Below are 27,195 nucleotides of genomic sequence, written 5' to 3' on the forward strand. Positions count from 1 at the left end.
CCACCATCAATGTTTTTGGGGCAATTTGTCTCTCAATAATCAAAGGCATAGAACTCCAGAATTGCCACAGTGTACATTTTCACGTTCTTCTGAAAGACGTTTCATGTTTTGTTTTGTTTTTATAAAGACAAAGAGAGAGTCAGAGAGAGGGATAGATAGGGACAGACAGACAGGAACGGAGAGAGATGAGAAGCATCAATCATTAGTTTTTAGTTGTGGCACCTCAGTTGTTTATCGATTGCTTTCTCATATGTGCCTTGACCGTGGAGCCATAGTAGACTGAGTAACCCCTTGCTCAAGCCAGTGACCTTGGGTCCAAGCTGGTGAGCTTTTGCTCAAACCAGATGAGCCTACGCTCAAGCTGGAGACCTTGGGGGTCTCGAACCTGTGTCCTCTGCAGCCCAGTCCAATGCTCTATCCACTGCGCCACTGCCTGGCCAGGCCTGAAAGACATTTCTTGAGGAGACTTCTGGCACAAACTGCAGATAATATTGCAGCCCCCTCCAGTGAGGACTTAAAACAGCCTTTATCTGGATGACAAATCTAAGTCAGATGATATAAGTTTTATAAAATCCTGGGTGAGAAAAGAGAAATCTAGAAGAACCAAACAAGCAAGATACTTGCCAGCCAATTGGATTTACAAAGTGTCATTGTTCTATCAAGCTAGGTCGTGGGAAATTTATACATCTGCAAAATACTAACTAAATGGTTCTAAACATTTCATTACAAAACTGAAAGTTAACATTTGTTTAGTTTTTATTGAGAGTTAATAAAATAAACGATCACAAAGAAAATGTTTCTTTCTGCATGTGTAACTCCTATCTAAGGCATTGGGCTGGAAAATAACATGATAGCATTATAAATTTGTCTAGGATATAACAGCAGCAGCAAACAAAAATTCTCCTAGCCATCTGATAGGCTTCCTCTTGTCAGAGAATGAAATAATATAACCGATTGTTTTCAATCATTTTGGCATTGGCTTCCAAAAATTCAAGACAAAATTTTAATGCCTTAATATGGTAAATTACCTAGAGCCTAAATTTTTTAACAAACTGATAACCTCTTCTATATGATTTCTGTTGATTTCCCTTAATTTAGCTGTCTTTTGTAGTGCGTCTTTCATTGTAAGAGTCCTCCGCTTTGTTCTAAGAGCAGATGAGGTAGAAACCCTTATTACTTCTCCTTGGGTCCAAAGGGGGTGGATATTTCCTTTTTATTCAAATGACTATCATCTATCTATCTATCTATCTATCTTAAAATGTTTGCTATAGAAACTCAGGTCACAAAGAAAGTAAAAATACTAAATCTGTCCCGATATTACATTGTACAATTTTCCAAATTGGTTCTTTTATTCAATTGGAGAAGAGTGTTTTTCTTCATTGTAGTAAAAACAAGGGTTTCTGTCTTTCCTAACAAGTAGATGTACTAATTTTTCAGGTTTTCAGAAAGGACAAGAGGATGGAGAAGAAATTGGCAAGGGGAATCTTCATTACCTGTAGTCTTTGCCTGTAATAATCAACCATGACCAACAAATGCATAAGTACAGTACAAACACTGCATTCTGGAACTTATGAATGTCCATCTTCTAAACTCTTTCTAATTTCCCAGGAGGTGGAATGACCATCTTCTAAATCCTTCCTAACTTCCCAGTAGGTGGAATGACCATCTTCTAAACCCTTCCTAACTTCCCAGTAGGTGGAAGGTCCATCTTCTAAATCCTTCCTAACTTCCCAGTAGGTGGAATGTCCATCTTCTAAACTCTTCCTAACTTCCCAGTAGGTAGAATGTCCATCTTCTAAATCCTTCCTAACTTCCCAGTAGGTGGAAGGTCCATCTTCTAAATCCTTCCTAACTTCCCAGTAGGTGGAATGTCCATCTTCTAAACTCTTCCTAACTTCCCAGTAGGTGGAATGTCCATCTTCTAAACCCTTCCTAACTTCCCAGTAGGTGGAATGTCCATCTTCTAAATCCTTCCTAACTTCCCAGTAGGTGGAAGGTCCATCTTCTAAATCCTTCCTAACTTCCCAGTAGGTGGAATGTCCATCTTCTAAACTCTTCCTAACTTCCCAGTAGGTGGAATGTCCATCTTCTAAATCCTTCCTAACTTCCCAGTAGGTGGAATGTCCATCTTCTAAATCCTTCCTAACTTCCCAGTAGGTGGAATGACCATCTTCTAAACTCTTCCTAACTTCCCAGTAGGTGGAATGTCCATCTTCTAAATCCTTCCTAACTTCCCAGTAGGTGGAATGTCCATCTTCTAAACCCTTCCTAACTTCCCAGTAGGTGGAATGTCCATCTTCTAAATCCTTCCTAACTTCCCAGTAGGTGGAATGACCATCTTAAACCCTTCCTAACTTCCCAGTAGGTGGAATGACCATCTTAAACCCTTCCTAACTTCCCAGTAGGTGGAATGTCCATCTTCTAAACCCTTCCTAACTTCCCAGTAGGTGGAATGACCATCTTAAACCCTTCCTAACTTTCCAGTAGGTGGAAGGCAGCTGAAATGAGGGAACAAATATATTTGGTGAAAACAGTTTCTTAAATTCACATTAGCAAATTTAAAACTGAAAAGTAATTAGAATTCTACATTATGAACACAAGGGAACTTTTAATAAGTTCTTTTTAACAAACCTACTGACTGGCAATGAGGTTCAAAGAAGATACACTTTTGCCTTTCTCAGAAGAAACCTGTGTCAACTGGAAGCCTGCAGTGTCTCAAAATTCTCAATGCGGAAGTAGCCTAAAAAGTATAACCTATCATCAAATATTTACATAGTAGTTTATTTTTGCAAGGAACAAAATAAAAAGAAAGATACATTGTGAATTACAAATAAAAAGTTCTTAAATAATAAAATTATATTCTAGTTGGGAAAAAATAATTAGTCATATACTCCAAGATACTGATTATCTATCTATTTATCCATCCATCCATCCATTCATCCCATCCACCCATCCATCCATTTATCTATCTCTGATGTGAATATAACCTTATTAACTTGTTATTCTTGTATGATTAATAAAGTGAGTATAACCTTATTAACTTGTTTTTCTTGTATGATTAACAAATTACTTCTGAAAATTACTCTTAAAGAAAAAAAATTTTAAATTTCTTATCCTAAGGTGACATTATTGTAAGATGTTTTCCAGAGCGATTCCATTGCAGAGAACAAAACAAGAACTATTTTATGTAGACATAGAAGTTCTGGTGTTTTTTCTTAGAGTGTCAGTCCTTTTACTTTATGGCTGTAATCATTTAAAGAAGCATATGACAATAGTCAAATAGTGAGATACTCAGCATTCTTCAGGTTCTGAGGATGGTGGGTATTCCACTTCAAGCTGGGATGCTCAGAGAAGGAGACCAAGAGTGGCTGATGCAGAGGATATAATGATTATTTCATGATACTCAAAGGATATCAAAAATAGTTGTGCGTATTACACAACTCTGAGTGAAGAACTTGTGAAGAGCTATGTTGGGTATTAGTGAGAAAGTTTTATTCAGAGATGTGGGCAGATCTCTAATAGAAGATGCCATGTTGATTGAATAGGATGAGGGGCAGCAGTCTTAATTCATAATTAAGTGACATCTTCTGGGGCATAACTATTCAAGGACACACAAATGTTATGGGAATACCCTGCCTTCTCTCAGATGCTCATTAGACGTGACATGGAGTTTATAAACGTAAGCTTTGACTATATCTTACTGTTTGCTTTGCTAAGAACACTCTTCCTGGCTGACATCCAACACTCGTCTGACTGAAAACTTTATTTTTTAAAATCAATTTTAGGGATCACCTCCTCTGTGAAGCCTGTCCTTATTCCGCTACTCTCGGATACAATGAGTAACTCCAAACTCTTTACTATTTTCATACTTTGCACATACTTCAAGTGTTACCCATAGGTAAATTATCATAAGTATTCCTTTTATGATGGGGTGAGGGGGTCTGATCAGAAGGAAAAGAAATTGTATTAAAACAGAGAAAAAAATGTAAATTTAAGTCCTACCTTTGGTAAATATTCCTCTTAAGCAAAAGAAGAGAAAAGTTTGAAGCACTTTATTTTTACTGGTATTTATATATTTGGAAAATATTAATGTAAATAATATAATTTCTTACATCTGTTACAAACACTAAAATATTTTCTTATGACATACCTCATTTTATATAGATAGATATGAATATAGGTATAGGTACAGATATGGATATATATAGTCTTACCCTCTCCAACTCTGGTACACCCAAATTGGCTGTCTGACAAAGTCCAAGGTAGTTAACACCATTAACCATGTAGACATAGCACCTACATAGAAATAAATAGGCTCTCTAGGGCTAACCTACCAGAGATCAATCTTTATTTTTTATTTATTTATTTATTTTTTTACAGAGAGTGAGAGTCAGAGAGAGGGATAGATAGGGACAGACAGACAGGGACGGAGAGAGATGAGAAGCATCAATCATCAGTTTTTCGTTGTGACACCTTAGTTGTTCATTGATTGCTTTCTCATATGTGCCTTGACTGCGGGCCTTCAGCAGACCGAATAACCTCTTGCTCAAGCCAGCGACCTTGGGTCCAAGCTGGTGAGCTATGCTCAAACCAGATGAGCCCATGCTTAAGCTGGCAACCTCGGGGTCTCGAACCTGGGTTTTCCTGATGCTCTATCCACTGTGCCACCGCCTGGTCAGACTAGAGATCAATCTTTAAAGCCAAATCACATGTTTCAATGATACTCTGACAGGTAAAAAATAGAGAATATAATTTTTGATATTTAGAAATTCTCTCCATTTAAATTCATTAATGATTATTTGTTTAATGAATGCTCACATATAACTGTTAAATTTCTAGATATGAAAGGACATTTTCTTTCAATGTGCTAAGAAAGAACAGATAGTTTCAGAGACTCTCTGTACCCTTTATCTTCAAGCCTGCAGTGATTTCTTAGCTTCTGTTGCCCTAGCAACATTTATAAGACAAATGATTTAACCTATCGTTGTTTGATTGTGTTTCCCTGGTAACTTGCAATTTTCTAGAGAGTTTGACATGAATTTTATTTTAGCGGTGTACTTGCTTTCTCTATAGAAAACAAGGCTTTAATAGTTTGAATACTTAATATGGGGTTTTTATTTAATTATGTTTAATATGCTAATGTCAATGTCTTTACAAAGGAAATGGCAAATTCTGATTTACTGATTAAGTGATGATGAAGAAATTCTAAGTACTACTTAAGAACACATTGGAGGCTGTGTATGATTGGAACTTTTTATCTTAGAAGCTGTTTCAGTCTTGTTTGCAGAATGCTGTGCCTGACGTTCTAAATAAGCAATACATTATTCCTTGAGCTATTCTTTCTTTTTAAATGTCCATAGTAATACACCATGCCAAAAAGACAGGTCATAGGCACACAGTTGGATTTCAAAAGATTTCCAATTCACCACTCATTATAGCCACCCTGTACCTTTAGGAAGCAGGGATCTTAAGACATCAGAAAATATTCTCTCCAAAAAGCCTTCAGGAGCTCTACTTAAAAGATGAACATTACTACCAAAAATATTTCTGCGGATATAAAATGACTTTACATACAGAGGCTTTGCATAATGACATTTTTATAATACAGCAAAATTTAAAATTTTCCATTAATACTTGATTCATCCATTACTCTACTGGAAATTGTGACTTTTTTTTTTTTCTTTTTCTTTTTTACTCATTTTTCTGAAGCTGGAAACAGGGAGAGACAGTCAGACAGACTCCCGCATGCGCCCGACCGGGATCCACCCAGCACGCCCACCAGGGGCAACGCTCTGCCCACCAGGGGGCGATGCTCTGCCCATCCTGGGCGTCGCCATGTTGCAACCAGAGCCACTCCAGCGCCTGGGGCAGAGGCCACAGAGCCATCCCCAGCGCCCAGGCCATCTTTGCTCCAATGGAGCCTTGGCTGCGGGAGGGGAAGAGAGAGACAGAGAGGAAAGCATGGCGGAGGGGTGGAGAAGCAAATGGGCGCTTCTCCTGTGTGCCCTGGCCGGGAATCGAACCCGGGTCTGGAAATTGTGACTTTTAACGCACATCAGTGACAGAATTTAGCCTTTCTGTTTTGCATTTGCTGAAGTAAACTTAAGTTTTAGACAACCGCATTAGGCCTATTATTAAGCTAATAAAAAAATGTGTATAAAGTGTGTCAGACTGACTAATAATAAGTGGTACTACAATAGGTCACCATTCACCTTTCTGACCAAATCCTTCTCTTATTCTCTAACATAAACATTTCCCTTAATGTAAGTTCCTTTCCTCTCTGAGCTCTGAAATAACTTGAAATCCAACCCTACACTTTTGGTGTGTTATGTCCACCTAAAGTACTCTCTTTCTTTTTCTTTAACACCATAACATCACCTACCCTTTAAATTCTTGTTTCTGTGTTGGTTTTTCCTTGTCCTCAACTGTTCATAGAGACCTCATCATTTCCAGTGTTATGTAATTGCTTACCATCTGACATCTCTCTGCTGTAAATTTTTAAATTTATCATTCTAAGCACATAAAAATTATCTCTGCAATTTGATTTTGTGTCTTTAAGACATTATTTGCTTCTTCCCCTCACCCATTTCCCATGCCTAAAAGAATCTTCTGTACGTATTTGATGCTTAGGAGTATATTTTATTACTCAATCGTTTTCACTGAATTCAAGCTTCTCAGCTTCCTAAAATGAATAGTCAAGGATGCTCACTCTTGCCACCTTATTCAACAGAGTACAGAAATCATATCCAGAGAGATTAGACAAAAAAAAAAAATTAAAACACATCTAAGATAGAAAGGAAGAAGTAAAACTGTCACTATTTGTAGATGATATGATATTATTGTATATGTAGAAAGTCAAAGAGTCCACCAAAAAAACTGGTAGAACTAATAAACAAAGTTGGTAAAGTTTCAAGAAACACACTCAATATTCAAAACATAATTAAGTTTCTGTACACTAATAATTAACTATCAGAAATAAAAATTAAGAAAACAATACCATTGCTCTGGCTAGGTTGCTCAGTGGATTAAGATCAACTTGGAATTCCAGAGGTCTCAGGTGCAACCCCTGGTCAGGGTACATATGAGAAGCAATCAATGAGTACACAACTAAATGGAACTAAGTGAAACAATGAGCTGATGTTTCTCTCTCTATCTCTCTTTCTTCCATCCCCCTCATATCAATGGAAAAAATAAATAAAAAATACTGCTATTTATAGTTTTATCAAAAAAAATAAAATACATACATGAACACACACACACACACACACACACACAAACGGCCAGGGATGAAAAATAATTGAAGAAGACAGAAATAAAGAGAAAAATACCCTGTGATCATGGATTAGAAGAATTAATATTTTTTAAATGACTATACTACCCAAAAGAATCCACATATTCTTTGTAATCCCTATGAAAATTTCAATAGCATTTTTACAGAAATAGAACAATCTTAAGATTTGTATGGAACCACAAAAGACCCTAAATAGTCAAAGCAATTTGAAAAAGAACAAAGCTGGAGGCATATACTTCCTGATTTCAAACTATACTACAAAGCTATAATAATCAAAATAATATGGTATTGGCATAAAAACAGACACACAGATCAATGAAACAGAATAAAGAGCCCAGGAAATAAACTTATGCATATATTCTCAGTTAATTTAAAACAAAGGAGCCAAGAATATACAAAGTGGAAAGGTCTTCAATAACTTGTTATGTTGGGAAAACTAGATAACCATCTGCAAAAGAATGAAACTAAATTCCTATCTTTTACTGGACACAAAAGCAACTCAAAATAGATTGGAAACGTAAACATTATATCTGCAACTGAAAAACTCTTAAAAGATAACATAAGGAGTAAATTCCTTGACATTGACTTTGGCAATGATTTATTGGATTTGATTCCAGAAAAACAAAGGCAACAACAGCCTAATAAACAAATGTGACTACACCAAACTAATAAGCTTCTGCATAGCAAAGGAAAATCATTAACAAAATAAAAAGACACTTACTAAATGAAACAAAAAATTAAATCATAATATCTGAAAGGAGTTAATATCTTAAATATATAAAAAATTCATATCAATCAATAGCAAAAACAAAACAAAAAATTTTAAATGGTAAGAGAAAATAAATAGACATTTTTCCAAATATATACAAATGGCAAAAAAAAAGTATACGAAAAGGTGCTCAACATCATTAATTATTGGGGAAATAAAAATTAAAACTGCAATGAGATCACTTCACATCTGTAAGAATAGCTATTATCAGAAAGTAAAGAGATAAGTATCAACAAGGATGTGGAGAATAAAACTCTTGTGTGATGGTGGTGGGAATGTAGACTGATGAAGCCACTATAAAAACAGCATGAAGATTCCTCAAAAAATTAAAAATAGAGCTACTATATGATCCAGGGATCCAAATTCTGGGTATACATCCAAGGTAATGAAGACAGAATTTTAAAGTGACATCTGCATTCCATGTTCACTGCAGCATTATTCAAAATAGACAAGATATGGAAACAACCTAAATGTCTGTTTATGAATGAATAAAGAAGATGAAGGAATAAAGAAGATCACACACACACACACACACACACACACACACACACGTATATTATTCAGCCATAAGACATAGAGAGATCCTGCCATATGTGACAGCATGGTTAAACCTTAAAAGTATTATGCTAAGTGAAGTAAGTTTGGCAGAGAAAGACAAATACAGCATGATATCACTTATATGTGGACTCTAAAATGAATGAATGCATACAAAAATTCAAACTTATAGAAACAGAGTAGAAAAGTAGTTACTAGGGTCTGGGGGGTAGGAGAAATAGGGTTAGGTTGGTAAAAGGATACAAATTTTCAGCTATACGAATGTCTAAATATCTAATGTAAAATATGGTGACTATAGATAAAAACACTGTATTATTGCAAATTGCAAAGAGAGTAGAACTTAAATGTATTTTCTCTCTCTCTGTCTCTCTCACACATAGACACTACACTGTGGAAACCCTTTCATAATGTAAGTATGTATCAAATCACCATAACGTACACTTTAATATTTGACCATTTTATTGTCAATTATACCTCAATAAAGCTAGAAAAAAATGTTGAGTAAATGGAAATATATTTTTCTTAGAAAAATTCAATGCTGTAAATATGTCATATTTTTAAATTTTCCATATAAGTTCAAAGTGATACCAATAAAAATGTTAATGGATTTTTTTAACTTCCCAAACTACTACTAAAGTTATTCTGGAAATGTAAGATAGCTAGAAGAATTCTTGAGAAACAAAACATAGCTAGCAAAATTATTGAGCAATTAAAAAACAACAACAACAATATTGAGGACAAATACTGTCCAAAATATATGGTATTATAAAGTGATAGTTATTACAATAGAGGTATAATGGTCAAAAAATGAATCAAAATAATAGAATAGAGTGAAAAAATACAACCAAAAATATAAAGATATTCTATGAAGATTTTGGCAAAAAATTTTATGCCATTGGAAAAAAATAGATGATTTATATGGCAGAAGTTGTTTATTACAATTTGTTATCCATTTCAGGGTGGGGGGGGTAATGGTTCATAATCTTATCCCATATTACAAATAAACTCTGAAAGCAACAAAAATTTAAAATAAAATATACTATAAACATAATAATAAAACATATGATGATACATTATTGCATGTTATTTATATCTCAATTTTAAAAAAGTTACTGAACTCAAAACACAAAAGCAACAACAACAAAAACCCAAACAAACAAAACCATATGGTATTTTAAATCTTAAAGTTAATAAGGTATTTTGCATGGAGTCCAGATGCTCTAAAGGAGAGACTGGCAAAATACAGCTCATGAGCCAAATGTGGCCCTCATATGTTTCTGTAAATAAAGTTTTATTGGAACTCAGCCATGCTTATTCATTTATGTATTGTCTATGGCTGCCTTCACAATACAGTCAGAAAAATGCCTAAAAGTGACTGAGGCCATCTGGCTCACAAAACTAGAAATATATGTTGTTTGGCTCTTTACAGAAAAGAATCTGCTCTAAACAGAAAAACTGGTAAATACTAAATACCAATTATATAACACTACATATTAAAATTATATATGATGAGCATCATAAAATTAAATTCAAAGAAAACTAGAAATAGCTAGATTGTCTATGACGATGTTAACTTACTAATTGCAATAAGATCTTTGAAAAATAAGAAGAGATCAATATCCCAGAAGATAAATGAGCAAAATAAAGGAACTTGGAGCTCGGAGGAAAAAAAATAAAATCAATCAATAAACATATGAAAAGCAACTCAACTCCTCTAAGACTCAAAGAAATATTAAATTATGCATCAATATAATACCATTCATTATTTATCATATTAACCAAATATTTGAAACTTGAGGTTACCTAGTGTTAATTGAGGCCATAGGGAAACAAAAACTCTCACTTAAAATGCAAGTTAACAATAATGTCTATCAAATTTCAAAGCACACATACCATTTGTGCCTTCAATTTAATTTATTTTATAGATATTTTCTCACAAGTGCTTAATAATAGTATTGAGTTTATGAGAAATTACTAGAAGCAATTTAAATGACTATGAATAAAAACTTGGTTAAATACCTTTTGATGCATTTATTTATATAATTACATATTCTGTAATATTTAAGAAATAACACAGATCTGTGACTCATGTAATGATATTCCAGGACATTCTATTAAGTTGCAAGACAACATTTGTATAAAGATCGTCTATGTCTTAAATATACACATATATTTCCACATGCACATATATATGCACTTTCATATGCATATAAAAATTGGATGGTGACACTCAAATTTATTTACAAAGTTTATTTCTGAAGAGTAGAATTGATGAAGGAAAAGTCTTATAAACTCTATGCACTTTTGAATTATGAAACTTGAATTTCATTGTTTAAAGTTTTCTTTTTTCTTTAAGTCACTTGAGGTTATTTTTGAAAAATTATTGTAGAATTTGGAAGCTACATTTAACAATGGCAAAACAGCACTGTGTTTGTTTGTTTGTTTGTTTTATAGTAGTCGTGATGTCTAAGAAACTTTCTGTGGAAACAATTTTGCTCAAGTTCACTTACTCCTGCCTTCAAAGAAGGGATACTAAAAAGAAGCTGCTTCTCTTAAGTCTGTTCTCACACATTTGAATTCTCTTCTGGTAGAAATGGTATATGTGGGTCAGAGTTGGTGTTGTTTAGTTTTTCCTATGTAGTTAAAAAAAAAAGATGCATCCTGGAGATATATATTTACCTGGTTAACTTCTTTGATAGGCAAAGAATTGACTTTGATAATGAATTTATAAGGGTAAGAATTTTTTGCTCACTCAAGTGTTGGTATAAAAGGATAGTATCTGAAAAACCTTTCTTTCTCAACAGAATTTTAATGATTTGGAGTGTCTTTCATTGTAAGGAGTGTTTCTAAAGAAAACACCCCTGAAAATTTGGGGGACACAACAATTAAGCCTCAGGTCTTATCAGTTGACAGGTAAAGAATGAAAAAATCAAATATTCTGGAGCTTTCTTGAGCAGACTTGTTGTAGAGGAAAAGTTTATATTTACTCCTTAGTTCAAATTTACGGCTTATTAAAAGTCATTATTTAGCCATGCATAACAACAAATCATCCAATGATTCAATAAGGGCATCTTGTATTTCTTAGAATGCTGTAATTAGATAACCAATTGGTAATTCAGTAAAAATGAAAGCTGACCTTTCTCCATGAGATGAAATAATGCTAACCATATGAAGAAGAGAAGATTTATGACTCAAACGAGCCTAAATAAAATTTCAAGAAATGGAACTATGCTTCTTCTTGGGAAGCATCATCTTTTCTCCTTGTCAGCACAGATTTAACAAAATATCCGATGTACCGCAACACAGGAATTTCAATTGTGAATTCATACGAGATTCCAATGTGACATGCCGCTGTGCAGAGCAGATATTTGGTGCAATCCATCATCTATTAAAATTCTGTCAGCGTCAGGGTGAGATTTCACAGTATAGTGGAGAACCCTGCATGAGACGCAGGACAAATAGTGGATTGCATTGACAAAGTCAGCATTTTTACTTCTGCGCAGCAAAAAGTGTACTCCTAATTTAGTCTTACAGCACTCTCGCCTCGGTGTCTGTTCAGGTGAAATATGACAAAGTGCAAACAGAAACACTACTGGTGCCCTGAGTGGGATCTGACAACTTTCCAGGGGACCGGATAGAGTCCGAGAATCTGATAACTGACAGAGACCTGTTTCCCTGCACCAACACCAGGGTGATAGTTCTAAGGCAGACAAGGAGACTTTCATCCCCTCTTTCATAAAAATAAAAAGCCTCTTTGAATTTTATTTCTCAATGTACGAAAAAGTACATGACAGGCAACTCAGAAAATTCCATCTCCAAAGAAGCCAACTTAAATGGCAAGATTCAGTTCTTTGCTATCCTTTCTCTTCTCCTGCCTCCACTCCCTTCCCTTCTTTCCCATTATTTTGTTTCTCTCTTCCAGATGTTGCTACTTCAGTTTAACCCTTTTCCATCCACCCTGGAGAAGATCAGAAGCACTGGGCTCTGCTTTATGACGTTCTGGAAGCACTGTTTTCTCATCAGAGACTTGGTTGAGATCTAAGAGTCCTTGGGGTCAAGATTAAAAGAGAACCTACCTGCCTCCTGGCTCCAGGGCAGAAGTCCTGTGCATTCCTAGTGATGGTGGGAAAATACGCTTCTAACACTTAAAACTTATAAGTGAGATTTTTCTCCAAATGGTGGAAGAGAAAATGCAAGAGATTTGTAAGCAAATCAGAATTAGGGCAACATATCTGAGAAATGTTGACACTGACATCTTGGTTTTATTAGTAAAGTAGACCCCAGGCGGTACCCAATGGGCCCATTATTTTAAGTATTAGTTGTTGAATGGTTTAGTAAGTTAATGAAGGCCAATGTAAGCAAATTTGTCTTATTTATAGCCACAGAGGCTATCTCCACCAAACTCATGAGTAAAGCAAGTTAAATAAGCAGCATGAATGTGCTGGATGTAGGTGATTATTACTTATTCTCAATTTCCATTCTATACTTATACTCATTTTATATAATTGGGCTAACCTAAGACATAATGTGCAATCTACTCATATAAGTAATAATAATAATAATTTATTGAGTGCTTGCTATTTGTCAGGCACTATTTTAAGAGTTTTAATACCATATTTTATTTAATAAAAAATGCACAATTATTTAGGTATTATTATGTCAATATACAACAGATGATGAAAACGTGGCTCAAAAAGTTAAATCATCCAAAGTCCCACAGTTAGGAAAGCTTTTTTTATCTCAAGGAGCCTAACCAAGACTCTGTGCTATTAATCATCAAGTCATTCATTCTTTTGAGGTTTTTTGTTTCTTTGCCTTAGGTTGCTTAAGCACTTTTGTATTTTAGTATCATTGAGTGATTAATTTAACCCTCATTTTGATGACGAAACTTAGACCAGTGGGATATTTATGCAAGCTAGCCAACCAGCAAGACTGCTGCAGAGCAAAGATTGTGGTATAAACTCTGTTTCCATGACACTGTTCAGCTAATTTTTCCACGTTAAAGACAACAAAGTGGTGGGTGGCCCAGTCACTCCTTTTCCCAGGAATCTGCCTCAGCCACAAACGTTACATTTTAAACCAAGTGACCTCAGTTCAAACATGATGCATAGTCTAGTCACGGGGAGCGACAAGATATCACTGAGCCGTAGCAAGGACGATCCAAGCAGACAAACGAATGCACACGCGTGCACACGTGCATGCACACACACACACACATGCACAGAGTAATTGCTAGAGTAAGATGCATCAGAAATAATGCATTCCAAAATGGGGCTAAAGCTGTGCTGGGGTGAGGAGGTGGTAATACAAAAGTCTGCTAAGATCCTTAGTAATAGTTGAAATAAAGATACATACAAACATCTCCCCTCCTCCTCATAGTTCTAGAAATTCTGTAGTCTTACTCACTTTGACATCTGGCAAAATATTCAGATATTGCCAGATGTGCATTTCTTTTGGCCACAATGAGATGAGGCTTAATCTCAGTGTGAGGACTAAGCCAGTATTAGTGCTCTATAGATGAACACATTATTTTTTTAGAAGGTAGTTGTTTCCTTCTAGAAAATCTACTCTTTAGAACTTGGCAGGACATCTTCTCTTTTCCTGTGTTGGCTCAGTCTGTGCTATACATTGGTTTGGCAGCATATATTGAGTTCTGCCTCACGATTTGGACAGAGAAGTGTATCTTGGATCCATTGTAAGTTGGTATGATTTACAGAACGTAGATCAGATGAACTCAGGAAGCCCCCAAGGTGTAGAAATAAGAGTAAAGAGAAGGATTTGCAAAATATGGTCTAAAGTTCTGCTGTAGTAAGCTACATATATTTTATTCTTTAAATAAAAAACAAACTATCAAAACATTAGGAGCAACGTGGAATGTTCCTTATTTTTTAAAAATGGAGAAAGCTCAAATATGAAAACCAGGTGCTGTGAGCCTTTGAGTGCAGGAAATGAATGCCTGTGCATATAGCTCCCTGGTCATTAATATGTGCTACCTTATTCGTATTTAGCTTTGAAAAGAGTCACAGTATAACATTGCTTCTTCTTTGTACAACATATAGGTCCAACAATAATAAGGATAATGGTAGTAATAATGGATAGCATGGCATACTTAAAAAATAATTTTCACATATGCTCTTATTTGATTCTCCCCCCAAACCCTGCTAAGTATAGTAACAGGTATGGAAACAAAGGCACAAAAGTGAGCATACCCAGAAGAGTACACCAGAGACCGTGTCACACAGCTTTTAGTCTAGGGCTCCTCCCCTACCTCACACTCTCATTGGTGTACTGCTATTGAAATCTATCTTGTACGTCTATAGAGCTAGAAATCTGGAAGAACTAGACAAAGACAAATGGAATCATTAGCTTTCAGTCTAGAATCTAATGAAATATGTAATATTTTTCAGTTGGGACTGATGTAATATTGTTCCACAAAATGGGAGATCTAGCAAGTACGAAAATGGAATTTGAATATTTTTGGAAGAGATTTTTCCACAAGAGAGGAGAAAGGCTCTAGCTAGTTTACATAAAAAATATCTAGCAACCATGCTATCTGTTTATACATCTCTATCTATTAATAGACAACAACCTTCCTATTTCAAATATATTGCTTTGAGTCAATACTTGGCCACGATACTAAAATTTTCTCCCAAAGCACACCAAATGGCATTTGAAGAAAACACAGCATAACAGAAGGAGAAGGAAAACGGAAAAGCTTTCCTCCTGTAATGAATTTAATTGTTCAGAACTCAAAGTTCCTGCATGAAGTAATAATTCCCTATCCATAATAAACAGTCAACATCAACTTGAGAGATTGACTGTTATGACTGATATTCCTCAAAGAAAGTTTTATCTATCTATCTATCTATACATCTCTCTATGCATTTATCTATCTTTATCTATTGTACATGCTTTTGTAGACTTTCAGGAACAGCTTTTTATCTGGAAATAGGGCTGCCTGAAAGAGGTATGGAATATAACAAAAGCTTTACCCCAAAGCTTCTATGCATTACAACAGCTGGCACTTGGATAATAGAAATATTTAGCCTCAGGTGACTGAGAACACTTACTGTTGGTTGCATAACGTATGGCGGATGAGGCATCCATGAAGTACTCTGGACCTATGCATCAAACAGCATTTATTAGCACAAAGCAATCACAGATAGAACTTGTGTTCAGTGGAGTCACACTAGGTCATAAGAAAGTGGAGTCCATCTGATTTTACAGCTAATTAGTGCTGAAAACTAAAGCTAGAAAGCACATTCTTGGACCTGATTAATTTGGTCCTTGAACATGATCCAATGTAAAGCAAATTCCTACCTCCCTGGAACGGGCTGCAGTGCCCACATAACCCAGGCTGAGACCTGGAACATATATTGAGGGTGGTGTTGGAGATTAAAGTGTTAGGTAGCCTCAGCAACCTCCTATTTAGAGTTCAACTCCCAGGGATACCCAGACAAATAATAAGGAGGCAGAAATTTACTACTAAGACTTCCTTTTTTTTTTTTCTGTCATTTGTTTTAACTTCAATTTCTCAAGTGATTCTCATCTTGAAAATAAGTCCAAGTGGTAAAAGTTGGGGTAAGAATGAAATAGATCAACCAAAAATTGGGGAAAATGCTTTGAGATAAACTCAAGTTAAGCAAGTTTGTAAATTTTTTCCCCCCGCTCATGATAATTGGTATGGTAAATAAAAATGAGCATTGGAGCCAGCCAACTGCTCTGAAATGTGCCTTGTCAGCCAAACGAGGATGTCAGCTTTAAGAGCTGATGGTCACAGAGAAAACCTTAAAAATTTTGTTTTAAATATACTCATACAAACAAAATCACAGTTTAGATTTAAAAAACAAAAAGGAAGAAGAAGTGTTGAAAGGCAAGAGTCAACAACATAGGAAATTGCTCTAATTCCTTTTATGAGAAAAGAGAGCTGGGGTTAAATTCCACTTATGAGCCCTCCCAAGTAAAATGACTTTTCTATGGATATTTTATTCATGTCACTAAAGTGCTCCACGCTGGGGCTCAGTGGGTGGTCTTGGCTGAAACAGAGGCCAAGTACAGGGGAAAAAATGGGTTAAAAAACCCCCTCCAAAACACACATTACATCCAGGCAGGCCGGCATGAAGAACAAAAGTGATCAGCACCTGCACACAGCCTCCTGGGTCCCAGGGAAAGGCAATTAGGAAATCAGCCATTCTGAGACCCTCAGATGCAATTCACACCAACGTCTTTTCTGTTCATCCACCAACATGTATCAAGAATCTAAGTGCAGGAAATGAATGAAAATGAACTGCTTCACAGGGGATCAGTTAAGGGAAAATGCCCATAGTCTCAAGTTTGATGCTCTGACAACTGGGGCAACCTGAAATGATGTAGTGGCTGAATAAGGTGACACTTAACTGAATTAGTAGCAGTCAGCAACATTATAGAGTTTTTTTACCCATTGTAAAACATCCACCCTCACCATCTGCAAAATACAGAGAAACACATGGCATGCATGCTCTTGCACTCTCTCTCGCTCTTTCTCCAAAGGTTTTTAAAACTAGGCGCTAAGTATTCTCTATATGTAACAATGATAGCCATTTCTAATTAGAATTAGAAGAATTGTCTGAGGAACAATATGAAGTAAAGAAAAGCAGGGAGTGATATCACATACTTGAAAACTCAAAGAAATAAGATAAGAAGTAGTTCTTAAGGGAGAAGTGTGACTATTTCAATCTACCTAGTGTACACAGGGTTAACTGGCTACAACATCTGGTTCATGACACATACTAAGTCTCAGATTCTCTTATGTTTCAACCTGTGGAACCCCTGAGGTCTCTACTGGCTTCTTTGGAACGGAAAATGAAGTAAGAACAAAAGGGAGGAATAACATTTTACCACTTTGATAATCTTTCTATTTCTTGGAGAAAATGATTTAATATCTATCCACGTAGTTTTTACATGGATACACATGGTAACTGGGACCAGATGAGATGACAATGATAAAATATGTTGGAATAAGGGCAGGGAATGCTAGAAATATGCGTTTAGAAGAGACACAATAGGAAGCGTGACAACCAAAATAACAGACAACAAACAAAATCATTTCTCAGTGTTAAGACAGCTGTACACAAGTTGGCTGGAAAGGAGCGTAATCATGAAAACTCAGTGGGAAGAATGAAAAGCATGGTGGATTCCATTATTCAGTGAAATAGATGCCAACAAGCCCTTGGAAGCGTAGGCTAATTGGTAACTTGAGGATTATTACAACAGGATGCGACTAAAGTGTTTGAGGACAATTAAAAAGATTCTACTGTGCCTTTGCCTATATGTCATCTATTACTGGCAAGAAAGATCTCTCCTGAGGTGCAGGGAAATCAGACATACCTGGTATGTGGAGACAGGGGAAGCAGCAATGAATGGCGTGATGGATGTCTGTGGAATCATGCGGTTGGTTGCAATACTGTACGGTGAAGAATAAAATCTGCAAACAGAAAACAACAACAAAAGAAGAAGATTCATAAAGCTGCCACATGCCTGGCCGCTCAGCAAATGCTACCAAGCACTTCCAGGAAAGACAGAGTTTCCACCCTCATGTGTTCCCACCGACTTTTATCAGGAGCATCCAGGAGATTTATGGTCCTTGATTCCAGAAATAAATCGTCTGAACAAACATGACAACTTGGAGTCTTCTTGTAAAATCGGCCACACAAAATCTCTTACGTCAGGTGAATGGAACAGTATGTTTAACCAACAGGGGGAGAAAAGGCAAGCCACTTGTTTTGTTTTTAAAAAGGTCAGTCCATTTTAAAGCTCATTGGGAGAAAAAGGCAAAAGGATAGCACCAAGTTTTATGAAGGTGGCTGACGTTAGTCATGTACAAACTGCATCTACCTCTTCATTCAGGAAACAGAATCAGCTCCAGGAGAGCTTTGCCTCAGTTGTGCTAGGCATGAGTCCACACCCTCAAGCCAAAACTAAGCTAAGCACTTTCTCCAGGAAAAGAGAAGTGCACTATCTCCAGGTAGAGACAGTCATGGCATTGGTAGAGATACCGGATATATGTGATATACTCCCATAGATTCTGTAAAAAAGTACTGAGTTTTCTAGTCCTTGAGGGTCCTTCATGGAACAATAATAGAATGATATTGAGCAAGATCAGGGCTTCACAAAGCAGTGGAGAATGCCATTTTAGAGATCTATTAAAAGGGTATCTTCTAGATCCCTAAATCATTGAGATAGCCATCTTGGCTCAGATGGCTCCCTACAGTCCACAAGTTATCTAATGCTCAAATTCCTCAGAAGATTTTTTTTTTCCTGAAGTTGGAAACGGGGAGGCAGTCAGACAGACTCCCGCATGCGCCCGACCGGGATCCACCCAGCATGCCCACCAGGGGGTGATTCTCTGCCCATCTGGGGCATCACTCTCTTCCAACCAGAGCCATTCTAGCACCTGAGGTGGAGGCCATAGAGCCATCCTCAGAGCCCTGGCCAACTTTGCTCCAGTGGAGCCTTGGCTGTGGGAGGGGAAGAGAGAGAGAGAGAGAGATGAAGGAGAGGGGGAGGGGTGGAGAAGCAGATGGGCGCTTCTCCTGTGTGCCCTGGCCGGGAATTGAACTCGGGACTCCTGCACGCCAGGCCAACACTCTACCACTGAGCCAACCAGCCAGGGTCGCCTCAGCAGAATTTAAAACCTTGTTTCTTCCTTCGGATCTCACTGGTAAATGAAAGGCTAACGTGGCCAAAGAGCAGACAAGACCAGGTTGCCTACAATGGAGTATTTTCAATGATGTGAGGGTAGATTGGGAAGATGTGTATCAGGGATAATGAAATCATTCTTTTATTTTTGTCATTCTGTTAGCAAAAGTCAACCACTACTTCTAATTATAAAATTTGTAGGACTGAGGTTGGAGTTTTAAGGACAAAAGCTTTATCATACCTCAGGAATGATTGATAATTTGCATAGAGAATCTCATGGGTTATCTTTCTAAAGATGCATTTTACAGGGCTCATACTGACTATAAGAGGGCTGTATTTTGAGGTTGCTATTTAGGGAATAGATTCTTTAAATTTATATTCTATAAAAATCTCCAAGCAAGTATTGGGGATCCATATTCTCAAATTTACTGTATGTAGCTCTCAATAAGAATTATAAAATTATACTTTTTTTGGTTAAAAAAATCTCTATATAGTTTAAAATTACTATTCATACCCACTGGACCTATTTTGCAGTCTGAAAAAAAGCTATTGACTACATACCTTTTAGAATGGCCAATTATTTTTTTAAATGACAATACTAGTGCTGGCGAGAATTGAGAGAGAGTAGAACTCTCATTCAGTGCTGGTGGAAATACAGAGTGGTGCAGCCATTGTGAAAAGATAGGTTGGAAGGTTTCTACACAGTTAAACATTCACATCACATATAACCCAACAATCCCACTGATCGATCTTAACTAAAGATAAATGAAAACACATGTTTGTACAAAAACTTTAATGCAAATGTTTATAGCAGGTTTATTGATACTTGCCAAAGACTGGAGACAAGCCAAACGTCCTTTAACTGAGTCAATAAACAAACTGGTACATCTGTACAATGGACCACTACCCCGCAATAAAAAGGGAAGAACTACTGATACACTTAATGTGATGAAACTTGAGGGAATAATGCCAAATGAAAGAAGTCAGACTCAAAAGACCCTACATTTTATAATTCCATTTATGTACAATATGGAAAATGTAGAACTATATATAGAAAAAACAGATCAGTGGATGCCAAAGGCTGGCATAGGGGGAAGTGGTTGACTACAATGACTCACAGAAATGTGCACTATAAAGAGTGAATATTATATATATATATATAAAATATATATATATATTCTAAGTGAATTATACCTAATAAACCTGACTTTTGAAAAAAGTCAATTATGTAAGAAAACATCCATCCTTCTAGTTTTAAAAAAATTTATTGAGCATTTACTACATGTTCCACAGATGGAGAAGACTCTAAAACATTCCTTAGAGTTTCTGTACTTAAATTGAATTTTATCTGTACACGAATCAGTCTAAAACTCTCCAATTGCTTTCCATTGCAATAACAACAAAATTTGAACTCCTGATGTTGGCTAGCAAAATCAGGCTACTGCTTATCTCTCTAGCATTTTCTCCTACCCCACTTTCCCTTGGCCAATTAGAATCCAACCACACGGATCTTCTTTGGTCACGTGATCCTGCCATTCTCACTCCCATCTTGGATCACTGAACTTAAAATTCTCTCTTACCTAGAATGCCTATTTCCCTAAATCCCCTTCATTATTGGTTTCACTCAACTTTTACTTCTTCAGAGAGGCCTGTAGCGAAAGTAGTAACCACCATCTCTGTCCCAACTATTCTTTATTCTTTTCTTCTAATTGATTTTTTCCATTGTTCTTATCACTAGCTGACAATTTTAAAATTTTTGATGTATTTTTTTGGACTGAATGATTGTGTTCCTCCAAATTCATCTTGACAGACATCCTGATTCCCAGTGTGGTTATATTTGGATATGGAGCCTTTAAGGAAACAACTAAGCTTAACTGAGCTCAAGAGAGTGGGACCCTGGTCTGATAGGATTAGAGTCCTTAAGAAAAGACACTAGAGAGTTTGCATTCTCTCTCTCCACATGTACCTATGGAGGAAATGCCGCATGAGGGCACAGTGAGAAAGGAGCTGTCTACAGGCCAGGAATAGAGTCCTCATCAGAAACTGAATCTTCCAGACCTTGATTTTGGATTTCTAGCCTCCAGAACTGTGAGGAAAATGAATTTCTGTTGTTTAGAGCCATCCAATCTATGGTATTTGCTATGGAAGCCGAACTGCCTACAATGTATGTATTGACTATTTCTCCCTCTAGACTGACTGCTTCAAGAAAATGTTGAGGCCACAAGGGCTTTGCTGTCTAGAACAAAACTGAAACGTAGTAGATTCATAATAACTATAGGTGGAATGAATAAATGAGTGCAGAGCAGATTAGGAAAATAGGTAAAGATTACAGTACAGGATGGCCCATGCTAAATTGGTGGAGAATAGAAGATGGGTCCCTGAACAGGTAGGAAACAGCGGAGAGAACCAAGAATCACATGCTCATAAATTCTCAGTGGAAGCTTGACTTAATACATGTGTTCCAAGCACGCAAAGCTATTTGTAACTAGGAAGGAAAAACAGTCTCTTTCTACAAAAATCATGGTTTGTGTTTAAAACTCTCCTTCAGGTTTTACTTTTGACAAATCTTACTTATGAGACAGCGAATGGACAGGCATATTTGGGACTCATCAGGACACGAGAAGCACCATGCCCATTCCACAAACAGCCCCTCTCATTTACAACGCAGTTATTAACTTCTGTTCAAAATCCGGTTTCAGCCTTTTAACACCATTGAACTGCATTGTAAAGCCATCGCTTTTCAGCATGACTGCTTTATTTTGTAAGATGTACCAATTGGAGTATTGAAAATGAAAGCCATCAGGATTGGACTGACAGGCGGACTCTACAGGAAACTCTATGGGGGGAAAAGAGAAAGCGGAAACATAAAGAAACCAGCCAAGGAAACTGATACTAACAAAAGGAACCCTTGGGGGTACACTGAATGCATTTTTGTTCTATCTGCTCTAATCCTATCCGTCAGACAAGAATGATATTTCATACTTCTAAACAAGCTCCAATGTCGCCACTAAAGTCAGAGTCATTTAGAACGGGGAATAATACTGGGAAGAACGGACTCAGCACACTGTCTTGATTCCCTAATTCTGGTATTCTGATATAAGCTCTTCCCAAGTCCAAACAAACCAGAAGAATTTACAAGAAACCCTTACTTCAACCATGACAAGAGAGGTTCCTATTGCATCTTGGGTTTAGAGGTCCAGGGTCTAAAGAAAATATATGGGGCCAGGCTCCAAAAAGAAACCTGCAGAAGGAGTTCCACAACCTCTTCACTTTTTCTCAGTCCCTGCCATGCATCTGTCATGATTTAAAATGACTTCCACATAACCAGCACATTTCTTTTAAAATCCAAATAAACATCTCAAGTACTGTATGCCTGTTGCGTTACTAGGAAACAGAAAAGAGAAACTTGACAGAGCTTGTTAGCCATAATTACAAGACTAAGGTCATTCTGAACTTGTGACTTGACGGTTTTGTTTTTCGTTTAGTTTTGTTTTGCTGTATCTGTTATACATGTATTATGCTTTGCAAATGCTAGTTTAAAAAACTGGGAATGAATTCTTTTTCTTTTTTTTTTTTCTGAAGCTGGAAACGGGGAGAGACAGTCAGACAGACTCCCGCATGCGCCCGACCGGGATCCACCCGGCACGCCCACCAGGGGCGACGCTCTGCCCACCAGGGGGCGATGCTCTGCCCCTCCGGGGCGTCGCTCTGCTGCGACCAGAGCCACTCTAGCACCTGGGGCAGAGGCCAAGGAGCCATCCCCAGCGCCCGGGCCATCTTTGCTCCAATGGAGCCTTTGCTGCGGGAGGGGAAGAGAGAGACAGAGAGGAAGGAGGGGGGAGGGGTGGAGAAGCAAATGGGCGCTTCTCCTATGTGCCCTGGCCGGGAATCGAACCTGGGTCCCCCGCACGCCAGGCCGACGCTCTACCGCTGAGCCAACCAGCCAGGGCCAGAATTCTTTAATAAATTACTTTCCTGGGAATAGTTGACTCCCTTAAGAGATTTTTTTTTTTTTTTTTTGCCAAAATTGACATAACATTACGTGCATGACAAGTGTTCCTTTTAGACTTTGTTCAGTGGTCCTGAATCGGAAGTGATTTTGTTCCCCAGGGGACCTTTGGCAGGATCTAAAGACATTTTTCGTTGTCACAAGCAGGTTGGGAGGGGAGGGCACCGCTACTGGCTCCTAGTATATAGAGGTTGCTACACATCTTACAATGCACATGACAGCTTCCACAGTAACACTTCCCTGACCCCAAATGTCGACAGGGAAACCCTACCTTAGGAACATGAACTAGTTACTCCCAGAAAGGTTTCTCATGAACAAAAGAGCCAATGCCAAAGTGGTGAAAAGCAGTTAACTAAGCAGGGTCTATTGATGGAACGCTAAGCTCGCTTTTCGAAAACTTAATATTTTTAAGGAGTGCGAAGATTTACATGGTTCTCTGGCATTTAAAGTAACTGGCCTCCACAAATCCAGAAAATGCAAGTCTAAGTCCCTAATAAGACATTGTTTTGCTTGCAGAAAATTCATCTGCGGGGCATTTGGCAATCAGTAGTAACGTGGTGAAATCTTATTTCACTGACAATAAAAATACCATGAATATATCAATAACCCTAGGGTAGAAGTTTTTTTTTGTTTTTTTTACAGTAGAAAACCATACAAAATTTATCTGTGCACTGAAACAGACAGCACCAGCTTGTCTTTTCTGTCCACAGGCAATATTATTAGTCAGAACCATGAATCCTGTCCTCGGGGTAACACTATAGCGTTAAGATTAACAAGTTATTGGTTATTTTTACTGTAATGCCAATGTGTCCTTCACATTAGATTCCCAGTCTAGTGTAATAAGATAAGGTTTCTGTATCACTTAATATCAAATGCCCATATAAAACAGCTGGCAAGCCAGAGCCATAGAACACATTCCTTTTCATATCTTTCCCAAGAATGCATTTTATTCAAATAAAGCAATCCAAAAGGCTTCCACGCTGCAGCCCTTAGTGAAAAGGCATAGGAAAAATGAGATTCCGAATATAGGAACGAGTTCTTCCCCACCTCCCACCTCATATTTGAAAGTGATGGAATTTGATATTGGACTACTAAAAAAGCAATAGGGCAAAAGTAATAACAAATTATAGAGTTATGCTGGATAGCTCTGAAAGAAGAGACCTTTTTTTTTTTTCCTTTTCATTCTCATAAGTTTACCCACAGTAAAGCAGACTACAGTTTTTACTTTTCCATCTGTACCCCAGACACTTCTTCACTGTAACCTTCAAAGCTTTAGATAGAAGTGACATTGAACTAACTTTTTTAAATCAATATTTTGGATAGATTTAAGCGGATGACAAAACTGACATCTTCTACTGCCTGAATGCAAACAGCGCAGACTCACCATGGTCCATATTTACAAAAGGTGTGTCCTTCATTAGCTAGAAATCAAGCTAAATTTGGGAGTATTCATTTCAGTTTTATGCTGTTTGTTAATGTGGAGGGTATGGCGTTCAGAACATTTAACTCTACAGGCAGTTTGAATAGCTACTAGCTAAAACTCAGCCACAGATTTGCTTATGATACTCAGAAAATCCTATGGCTTAGTATACAGCTAGCAGACACCACAGAATCATCAAATAGATGCTTCAGTTATGACAAGGGACATCTGCAAGAGAAAAAGATAGTACCAGGGCCCCAACAAGAAGCTTTCTAATCCCTCATTAGAATGCCTCCCCTCTGTGGTCCTATGGCCTTAATTTCTTTTTCTTTTTGAAAAGAATATGAAAACCTAAACAGTAAAAATTAAGTCCCTATCACTCTCATTTTCATTGTCATTTCCCAGAGAACCGCTCTTGCCATTTCTTGTGTTCTCTTTTGGAAATATTTTATACAGATAAGAGTCAATCTATACATAAATCTCATTCTACTCCATGCTTTGACTGCAATACCATTTCCACTATATCTCATACTAAAATTGTCTTCATGTCCATTGTCCCTGATATGATGTGAGTATTTTCTTTTTCAAATCTGTATCACTGAAACGATTTTAAATAGAGCAATAGGTAGATACTCAAAAGAGAAAAATGAGAGTTTGTTGAACTGAACCGAGTTAGCATGAAGCGGTGTTTAATAATATTAACTGGGTAAGAGTGCGTTGCAATCATTCTTTGGAGACTCATTTGTTCTATGTAAAATGGGACCAGTTTCTTCCCTACAGCAATAAATACTTCTGTGTCTGTTAGATTACTGCTCTCTGAGGTAGGTTTGACTGCTAGATCGAATACAGCAATATGAATAGGAAATAAAATACATCATTATGGACACTTATGCTGTTCAGAACATGCTAAATTATCTAAATCAGATTCTATACTTCTAAAAGACACGTGTTAATGTTAACTCAAGGGACAGTATGTTGAGAATATAACTGTGGTTATTTTGACATCTTACATACATAGAAATAAATTGTTCTACTAGTTCCCTTTCATTCAAATGTCACCATATAGTCACCATATAGGGTAATAAAACCAAAAATAAGCAAAACATTTAAAAATCATCTATATTAAGTATAAGATGGATAAAATCAATTAGCTACAATCTTTTTTTTTTCCAATTTCATTATATAACATTTTTATCTTCTTGTCACAAACAACACAATGGATAGTCTAAGGCTCCCCAAACTTCATTCTTATCCCAGGATATGAGAAAGTCAAGGGCAGTTTGGATGCTTTGAGTGAAACTGGAGGTTGTATTTAAGGAGAATCAGATAAAGGTGTCACATAGGGGCAGAGTGGGTTGAACTCAGGAAGGGAAATTATTTACCTTATGCTAACTTGCTGGAGCCAAATAGACGCCATCAGTTACATTTCTATTTCTGACTTGGCATGCATAATACTAAGTTCAAGAGTCTATACAGATGAATAAGACATAGGACCTGCTTTCATCGAGTTAACAGTCCAGCAGGGAAATAAATATGAGTGTCAATGGCTGCATGATGAAAGGACCCAAATGCATCTTGAGAACATCAATAATAGTGTAACAGTACCATCAACATGTACACTGAAGATTATATTATACCATACACAGTGCCTTTAATCTTTACTAAGTCTTATGATAAGGTACTGTTACTATGATCTCCACTTCACAAAAGAGGAAGACAACCAATTTGCCCACTTCTGCTGAATGACAGAATTTGGATGCATATCTGGACAGGTTGTTCTTGAAGTCTGCCTTTTAACCACTGCTTACAACTGTTCTTATGAAAAAATTGTGGAACTAGCTCTGCCTGGTATGATATGATGTTGTCATTTAAATGAGAGCTATGTAGAAAGAAAGAGAGAGAGAAAGGAGAAAAGAAAGGGAGGGAGAATAGGAGAGAGGAAGGGAAGGGAGAGAGAAAGATAGAGGGGGGGGGAGAGATAATACTATGCCTCAACTCCAGGCGGAGAGAATTCCATGAGCAAAAAGACACAGAGATGTAAAGTTCTGAGATATTCTGAGATTCACAGAAGGTCTCATTCAGTTGCAGCATTAAACCATGTAGTTCTTTTGGTGCCATTCTTGGAAGTTCTAGTTTTGTCCTTTAGTTAGTAAAGTCTACCTAATACTTTAAACTTGGCAGGTATATGATTCCTAAGATCATACTTTGCTTCGAAAACAATATTGAAAAAGCAATGTGAAAATTGGAAGAGAGTTATACTAGAGGTGAGTAGAGCATGGTGAATGAATGAACTCAGTAAGCAGCAGGGGCAAGGGTTGAGTGATGATATAATTCAAAGATATATTAAATAACTGTTAATGACCAATTTGATCATAAAGAATGTAGAAGGAGGGAAAAACCAGAGAACTGGAGTTCCTAGTCTAAATGGTTTTAGAGTAAATTAAAAAGAGGAACAAAGAATTTGATATTTGGTT

General features: G+C 36.9%; 1 protein-coding gene across 7 annotated transcripts in view; it reads right to left on the reverse strand.

The window, feature by feature from the left end:
- The window catches only part of RBMS3 (RNA binding motif single stranded interacting protein 3), a 698,310-nt gene that overhangs the window by 92,174 nt on the left and 578,941 nt on the right, over nucleotides 1–27,195 (reverse strand). For all 7 annotated transcript variants that reach the window (XM_066245086.1, XM_066245089.1, XM_066245084.1 and 4 more), the window contains exons 9-10: nucleotides 17,982–18,078; nucleotides 15,686–15,736 (exon numbers count right to left, since the gene is read on the reverse strand). In XM_066245086.1, coding sequence (XP_066101183.1) covers nucleotides 15,686–15,736; nucleotides 17,982–18,078 — 148 coding nt within the window. The remainder of the gene's footprint in view (nucleotides 1–15,685; nucleotides 15,737–17,981; nucleotides 18,079–27,195) is intronic.

The sequence above is a fragment of the Saccopteryx bilineata genome, chromosome 10, assembly GCF_036850765.1.
Source record: "Saccopteryx bilineata isolate mSacBil1 chromosome 10, mSacBil1_pri_phased_curated, whole genome shotgun sequence".
Classification (NCBI taxonomy): Eukaryota; Metazoa; Chordata; class Mammalia; order Chiroptera; family Emballonuridae; genus Saccopteryx; species Saccopteryx bilineata.